At 34.9% G+C, this 8,381-nt stretch overlaps 1 protein-coding gene across 1 annotated transcript; it reads left to right on the top strand.

Annotated features, from left to right (window-relative positions):
* Positions 1-1,082: 1,082 nt before the first annotated feature.
* On the top strand, positions 1,083-8,323 carry LOC107463275 (transcriptional corepressor LEUNIG). The gene is made up of 17 exons (XM_016082048.3): positions 1,083-1,350; positions 1,744-1,841; positions 1,986-2,095; positions 3,203-3,505; positions 3,606-3,697; positions 3,867-3,948; positions 4,043-4,118; positions 4,233-4,282; positions 4,665-4,973; positions 5,108-5,311; positions 5,481-5,723; positions 5,836-5,953; positions 6,283-6,392; positions 6,567-6,716; positions 7,352-7,507; positions 7,675-7,791; positions 7,964-8,323. The coding sequence occupies exons 1-17, from the start codon at positions 1,319-1,321 to the stop codon at positions 8,306-8,308; spliced, it is 2,595 nt and encodes an 864-aa protein (XP_015937534.1). The 5' UTR covers positions 1,083-1,318; the 3' UTR covers positions 8,309-8,323.
* Positions 8,324-8,381: the final 58 nt, after the last annotated feature.

Raw genomic sequence — 8,381 nt, 5'->3', positions numbered from 1 at the left:
TTGTACATAGATTTTACATCGTAGATACTAAAAAAAAAAATACAGGAGTTTAACCAATTCAATAAGAAGTTGATTTTTTATATTACCTGTATATAATAAAAAATTAATTATTAATTTGTCATTGTGTGTAAAAATATATATTTAGATTTTATAAAAAAATCTTAAAATATTATAAATAAAATTTGATTTTTATAATGATACGTTTAATTATTTTGATGATTGATTATTTAATTTTGTCCTTAAAATTTTCGATTTGTATCATATATACTCTTAACGGTTAATTTTTTGAAAAATTTAGGATAAGTTCAATAACAATTTTAATCAAAGATAGTCGTCATGCATTATTGTTGAATTAATTCTAAATTTTTTTAAAATTTAGCTATTAAAGATATATTTAATATAAATAAAAATTTTTTAAGATAAAATTAAAATAAAATCAAATTTATGAGTTTTTTTTTATAAATTTTAAGGATAAAAAATATATACTACCAGATTAACTTTTAATATATATAGAATAATTTTTATTATCATAATAATACAATGTTACATAATTATCTTGAATAAAATATTATTTGTACGATTTGAAAATGATTGATGATCAAACAATTTTTTTTATCAAACAAATAAATTGTTTTTACATTAATGGTTTATTTAAATAAAATAAAATAAATTTCAAATAAACTTAAAACCCAATTTTTAATGACTTATGAAACTTTATAATAACTCAAAATAAATTAATCAAACTTATCATGATACATAATTTATGCATGTTGGGGGGAGGGGAATCTAAATTTCAGATTTTTAGTAGACAAAGAGGGTGGCGTTGTTGGTTCATGTTTCTACTTTCTGGTCATTTTCCTTATTTTAAATATTTGAATATTGATATATACTTTTTAAATTTTTCTTTTTTCCCCATTCATGTTTTAATTTTCTCTTAATTTTTATTTAACTCCTAAATTTATATCCAAAAATATTAATTATGAAACTAAAGAACTTTATTATTATTATTATTATTATTTGCTAAAATCTAGAGGCGTTGCTTCTGTTCATCCGTTGGATCTTCTTCTTCCCCCTTCTTTCTTTCTTTCTTTCTTGTTTTCGTTCTCCTCCTTCTACTCTTCTCTTTTGCTTCATTCACTTCTCTACCCATTTCCACTTCTATTTCTTCCATTCTCTTCTTCAATGCTTCTTTGGCAGCTTCAGCTACAAAATTCAAAGCTTTAACATCTTTGAAATCAAACACACACAAAAAGTTCATTCCTTTTGGTACCCTTCATATCCATTGGGTAGTAACCTTTTGGGTTCAGCAACTACCATCATGTCTCAAACTAACTGGGAAGCTGATAAGATGTAAGTTCCAATATTATTATCTTTCATAATCTTTTGCACCATAGGTCTTTTTCCAAGCTTAATTCTTGGCTAATTTAGCTTCTGGTACTTTGATTTGTGGTCTTATTTTATAGTACTTGTTTAGTACTTTGTTTGTCACAAAGTAAAGGAAATTTTCATTTGGGTATCTTGTATCTTGTAGTTCTATGCAAGTTTGAGGGGTTTGCATGGAAAATTTGTAAACTTTTTAGGAGGGTGCTTAACTTTGATTATGGTGTATTTGTTCATTAGTAGGTTCTGGTATCTGTTATTGTTATGTGATTTTGGTCAAATATAAAGTTGCAAACTTTATTTCTCATATTTCACTTGGAGGGTGATGCAAGAAACCATGTTATTGCACTGTGAGATTTTCAGGTTAGATGTGTATATCCATGATTACCTGGTAAAGAGGGATTTGAAGGCTTCTGCTCAGGCTTTTCAAGCTGAGGGGAAAGTTTCCTCTGACCCTGTTGGTGAGTTACCTTAAAAAATTTTGAAACTTTTCAAAGGAAGAAGCTGGATTTTACTTTGGCATTTTTTTTTTCTACTTGTGTTTTATTTTTGTCCATTTCATTGATTTTTTCTTTCTGTTTTTGGATGGCAATATGGGACTGCAGCTATTGATGCCCCGGGAGGTTTTCTGTTCGAGTGGTGGTCGGTTTTCTGGGACATTTTTATTGCGAGGACTAATGAGAAGCACTCGGAGGTTGCAGCCTCTTATATTGAGGTTGGTTTTTGAAAAATTTGGCCCTGTTTTCATGTCATGGAATGGAGAAATGATTCATCTGGATTGAATTTTAAAAAGATTTCAAGACATTAGAATTACTTTACTTCATTGTAGTAGTTGGGAGCATGTTTAGGGAGACGTTTTTGGATCTTATTATCAATACTCTAGCTAAGTATGAGTGGGATAAGAGAGAGAGAGAGAGAGAGAGAGAGGGTTGAAATTCACCAACAAATAAGCATTAATGTTGGTCATTCACATTTTGGACTGAGTGTGTTTGACAGTTGAAGAGTTTATTTCCTTCGATTTTTCATGAATTTTATATATGCCATTTAGTATAACTTTTTATTCTCTCTAGCTAACTCACTTTCGTCTCTTAACTAATTGATTTGGTTAGCTGTTCCATGCTTTTTGTTTTCTCTTTAGCTTATAACCTTATAATTAGGATATTTCTTTAGAATAAACTCCTGCTAAATAATATTCTTAAGAATGTTTAATCTTTACTTTTAGGTTGTTGTGACCAGCAGTATGATTCAACATTTATAAGGTCTTGTTTGAGCCTGTGAGTTTCATTGTACTGAACGTGTAATGCAATTATGAGTGGTTTTTGTCGCCATCAAACTTCGTAAGAAAACAGTATTCTGGGATGTAGACTTGGTGAGAATGCAACCTTGAATGCTGATTTAGCACAAACCTTGTGAGCCGAAAAAATTTTAGAAGTTGATTCATAGGGTACTCATGCTCCTTTTGAGCTATGAGGTGGGTTAACCTCTAACAAATTCACTTGCTTGTCTTGCTTAAGGTTATTTCTCCATGTGATGAGTACTTACATTCCCTTTATCTACACATCTTTCTCCAATGTTGCACGGTCAATTTTCGGGTCTCAAGTTTGTGAGTGGTAGCTAGTTAGTTGCTGCTAAACAGGTAGAAGAGTAAACATAAGACTGCTTTATTAAACTATAAACACTATAGGTTATATTGTTTTTATTCAAGTAATAAGAACCTAAGCGAAACTTCACTTTGGGAAACTAGTTTAGGTATCTATAACTAGTTTAGATGATAAATTTGAGGGATCAGTTGAAGTTACACTTTATGGAACTCCATTTTCAGACACAACTAATGAAGGCCAGGGAGCAACAGCAGCAGCAACCACAGCAGCCGCAGCAGCAGCAACAACAACAACAACAACAGCAGCAGCAGCCGCAACAACCACAACAACAGCAGCCCCCACAACCACAACCGCAGCAGCAGCAGCAACCACCGCCACAACAACAGCAAGGTAGGGACAGGGCTAATCTCATAAACGGCAATACGAATGGGTTAGTTGGGAACCCGGGAACTGCCAATGCACTAGCAACAAAGATGTATGAGGAGAGGCTAAAGAGAGATTCTTTGGATGAAGCAGCAATGAAGGTAGTTGATGTTCTCAAATTCTAACTATAGGATGATGCATCTGCTGTTCGATAAACTTATGAGCCATATATTCATTTCTTTCTTTTGGTATTTTGTACAGCAAAGATTCGGTGGCGAGAACATGGGTCAAATTTTGGATCCTAATCATGCCTCAATTTTGAAGTCAGCTGCTGCTACTGGCCAGCCTTCAGGGTGATTATTAATGTTATTATTTTTGTTTATAAACTATGATTTTATTGCGTATTTAAAGTCAGTCCTGTGCTCATTATGGAGAGTTATTTGGTGTTTAAGTCTCTTGGTATCTCGCATTTTGTATAGCTAGAAGTGTTGACTTTGTTGGTGCTAAATTGCTCGATTGCAGGCAAGTTTTGCATGGTGCTACTGCGGCTGGCATGCCTCCACAAGTTCAAGCTCGTAGTCAGCAATTAGCAGGGTCTACTCCAGTATGTCTTTGTTCATTGAGTGATCTCACTACTTGTTATTATTATTACTACTTTTTCCTTAGCTGTTTTTCCCTGACTAACTACTTGAAATCAGGATATAAAGAGTGAGATTAATCCTGTACTGAACCCTAGAGCTGCGGGTGCTGAAGGATCATTGATGGGAATTCCTGGTATTCTTCCATTCCCTAGTTGATGTGATTTCCATCTAGTCCATCCAATCATGCATTCAGTCTTTTTCACTATCCTTGCACAAAAAAATTATGTAAAATATTTTCTTCTCTCAGGACCAAATCAAGGTAGTAACAATTTGACTTTGAAGGGATGGCCACTCACAGTGAGTAATCTTTTTGTATTTATTTTATTGTTATTATTGTTTTGCTGAATGTTACTTCTTGTGGATATTGTTTTTCTTCCTTTAATATGATATCATATCATGCAACCTTCAAAATTGTGGTGTGCTGTAGTATTATTTGCCAAACATGAGATAATGTAGCCACCTAACCTTATATCAACACTTATAGGGTATAAATCTATGGTTACTACCCAAACCTTATACCATCATTATTAAAGTTGCCCTCTTCTTTTTGTGTCTATTAACCATTCACAGCTAAACTCTATCATCTGCATAAAATGCTGGCCACTTCTATGAATTCTCTTGCAACCATTAATTGTTGAGTAACTAATTTGTAAAGTTTTCCAATCATTTCCTTAATCAGGGTTTGGAGCAACTCCGCTCTGGTCTACTCCAGCAACAAAAGCCTTTCATGCAGGCTCCTCAGCCGTTTCATCAACTTCAAATGTTGACACCACAGCATCAGCAACAGATAATGCTTGCGCAGCAAGGCTTGGCATCTCCATCTGCCAGTGATGACAATAGAAGACTCAGAATGCTGTTGAACAATAGGAGTATGAGCCTAAACAAGGATGGTCTTTCAAATCCTGTTGATGTAGTGCCAAATGTTGGATCTCCACTTCAAGGTGGCGGCCCTCCTTTTCCTCGTGGAGATACAGATATGCTAATGAAGGTTCTAGTTCTCTAAACTATCTTTCCACTTTTTAATGTAGTTCTTACCTAATTTGTTAAACTGTTAAAGTTTATCATTTCTTAGATTTACCTTAAGCTGCGTGATTCGAGTATTCTGAGTTTTTCTGTGCACAGTTGAAATTGGCTCAAATGCAGCAGCAACATCAGCAACAGCCAAACAGCAATCCACAGCTGCAGCAACTTCAACAGCATGCTCTCTCAAATCAGCAATCTCAGACTTCAAGCCATAACATGCATCAGCAAGATAAAGTAGGGGGAGGTGGTGGCAGTGTTACTGCAGATGGTAGCATGTCGAACTCATTTAGAGGAAATGATCAGGTCAGTCCTTTTATAGTTGCCAATATGCATGCGTATCCAAGCAATGCTAGATTGTTGCCTAAAACTGTTGTTAGTTACATGCTTTTAAATTGCCCATGAAGTTGGCGGACTCTTTGTTTTATTATGAATGAAATTGGTTCCTAACATGATTTTGTGAAATGCCTCTAAGGCCTCGAAAAACCAGATTGGGAGAAAGAGAAAGCAGCCTGTATCTTCTTCAGGTCCTGCCAATAGTACAGGAACTGCTAATACAACAGGTCCATCACCAAGTTCGGCACCCTCGACTCCCTCGACTCATACACCTGGAGATGTGATATCTATGCCATCTATGACTGGTACTACTTCTTCAAAGCCATTAATGATGTTCAGCACTGACGGCACCGGGACTCTTACATCACCTTCAAACCAATTGGTGAGTGGCTCTTCTTTGCAATGTAACTGATGGAAGGAATGAAAAGTTCCTTGCATTATGACTCATTAGCTTTCCATTTTGGCCGCACGATGATAATAATCTTGAATTGTAGGCTGATGTGGATCGCTTTGTGGAGGACGGATCTCTTGATGAAAATGTTGAGTCTTTTTTATCCCATGATGATACGGATCCTAGAGATACGGTCGGTCGTTGTATGGATGTAAGCAAAGGTGCAGTAAACACCAGTTTTAATTGTTCATAGGAGAATATCATCCTTTCAAGAGAATTTATCACGTGTCAGTCAAAGTCTAAAGTCTAATTTTCTATTACACTGTTGCAAAAGTTTCCATTCTTTTATTTTAATAAATAATTCATTAAGTTAATGATAAATTATGATGTACAAGATTACCAATCTGCACATCAATTAAGGATAACTTAATAACCAGTGCACCTTATCTTATATGTAGATCTGCAATATTGCTCTTCAATTCCTTGACTTCTTAAGAGGTTCTGACTCAAATTTTAGAAGCTAAGTTCAAGAAATTCATTTAATTTTCAGGCTTCACGTTTTCTGATGTAAATTCTGTACGTGCTAGCACAAGCAAAGTTGTATGTTGTCATTTTTCATCTGATGGGAAATTACTTGCAAGCGGTGGGCACGACAAGAAGGTTAGTTGTAAATCATTATTCTCTCTGTTAACTAACATCTTAGATTAGTTGCCAGCTTGTTAATTTTTTCTGCTAAAAAGGAAGTTGGAAAACAAAATCGTGAACTATGTTTAGTTTACACTGTTTAGACATGGAAAAATTTAACACTTTCCTCCCAATTATTTTTCTGTGCAGGCTGTTTTATGGCACACGGATACCTTGAAGCAGAAGGCTGTTCTTGAAGAGCATTCGTCTATGATCACCGATGTTCGTTTTAGTCCAAGCATGCCTCGTTTAGCAACATCTTCATTTGACAAAACTGTCAGGGTTTGGGACATTGATAATGTTAGTTGATTCTTTCTCTTTTGACTCTAATGATATGCCATTTTGTGCGAAATTGTTTCTATGGATTCTGAAGGGTTTAATTATTTTCTGTGCTGAAAAATGTTGCACACCAAAATGTTGTCAAAAGTTGTTTCTGAAGATTAAAAAGGGTTTGGAGTTTTTTTTATCACAAAGATAAATTGCTAACTAAGTACTGACAAACTGAGATGATAAAACTTATCATTATGTTTCTTTTATTTGCAAGTATAAATTATAAGCGAGGAGAATAAATTTGAAACAACTCTTAGCTTTTGGAGCTTTACATTTTAAATATATTATGCTTCAAGATATGGTTATGTTTTTCAGCTTTGTTTCTTGATATAGGAGTTCCTAGATATGCTTTACTATATATATACATGGAGCTTGCATTCTACCTTGAATTTTAATTAATTAGAGGTCAATGATATTATATGGATAATTTTCTATTTGCTGGACATTATCTAAGGTTTTTATTTATATATGGTTTGGAAAAATATGATCCAGTCATTCTGTGTAGATTGTCTGTTTCTTTGTTTTTTTCTGGATTCGACTCAATTGTGTTTTTACCTAGTTGGTATTCTGTTTTAACTGAATGTATAAATAAAATTACCATGCAGCCTGGTTATTCGCTTCGCACCTTTACAGGACATTCAGCATCTGTAATGTCCCTAGATTTCCATCCAAATAAAGAGGATCTTATCTGCTCTTGTGATGGTGACGGCGAGATACGATATTGGAGCATAAATAATGGAAGTTGTGCAAGAGTCTTCAAGGTAGAATCCTAGTCCTCAGTTATCCTTTTTTTTTCCTATGAAGCATGTAGCAGTAGGCTACCTTTATTTACTTTTCTTTTTAATCACTGTTTAGTTTTGTTGTTTATTAAAGTGATGATGTATTCACTTTAATGTGTTAACTGGCAATTCTCTCGTCGATTGATCAGGGTGGCACCGCCCAGATGAGATTTCAACCACGTCTAGGGAGGTACCTGGCTGCAGCTGCAGAGAATGTTGTTTCTATACTTGATGTGGAGACACAAGGATGCCGATATTCATTAAAGGTTCGATTTCATGTTTATTATAATTAGTTGTTGTTTCTAACTTAACTAACAAGTTTTGGGTTCAAGCCTTGGAAATAGCAGAAGAATATTTTGAAGTCTATAGTTGTTTCTAGTTGGGAAACAAATATTGGGACTAACGTTTCTTTGTTGGCATGTTGTGCTGTGATTGTAGGGCCATACGAAGCCGATACATTCCGTGTGTTGGGACCCTTCCGGGGAGTTGCTGGCATCCGTGAGTGAGGACTCGGTCCGGGTTTGGACTCTAGGAACCGGGAGTGAAGGGGAATGTGTTCATGATCTTAGCAGTAATGGCAGTAAGTTTCAATCATGTGTCTTCCACCCGTCTTATCCGTCGTTGCTCGTCATTGGCTGTTACCAGGCAAGTCTACCTTATATGTTTCCTTGTCCAATTTCTTTCCCTTTGATAGTGGTGAATTTAGCTGTCATGATCTTTCCATACACAATAAAAACCGAGGTTTGTTCGAGAATCATGCTTGGTAAGAAAGGGTTGCAATGAACCATTGCCCTTCTTACCCCAAAAATGATGATTGAAAAATCTAAATCATTGATCATAGATGCTTCCAAATTTG

Source organism: Arachis duranensis, chromosome 8 (assembly GCF_000817695.3).
Source record: "Arachis duranensis cultivar V14167 chromosome 8, aradu.V14167.gnm2.J7QH, whole genome shotgun sequence".
Classification (NCBI taxonomy): domain Eukaryota; kingdom Viridiplantae; phylum Streptophyta; class Magnoliopsida; order Fabales; family Fabaceae; genus Arachis; species Arachis duranensis.
The sequence above is the reverse complement of the archived record's forward strand: the minus strand, read 5'-3'. Positions and strand labels throughout refer to the sequence as shown.

Coding starts and splice junctions, on each gene's coding strand:
- LOC107463275 (XM_016082048.3), top strand. CDS start 1,319: ATGTCTCAAACTAACTGGGAAGCTGATAAGAT. Junction 1,842..1,985: donor AGTTTCCTCTGACCCTGTTG/GTGAGTTACCTT, acceptor ATGGGACTGCAG/CTATTGATGCCCCGGGAGGT. Junction 3,698..3,866: donor GCTACTGGCCAGCCTTCAGG/GTGATTATTAAT, acceptor GCTCGATTGCAG/GCAAGTTTTGCATGGTGCTA.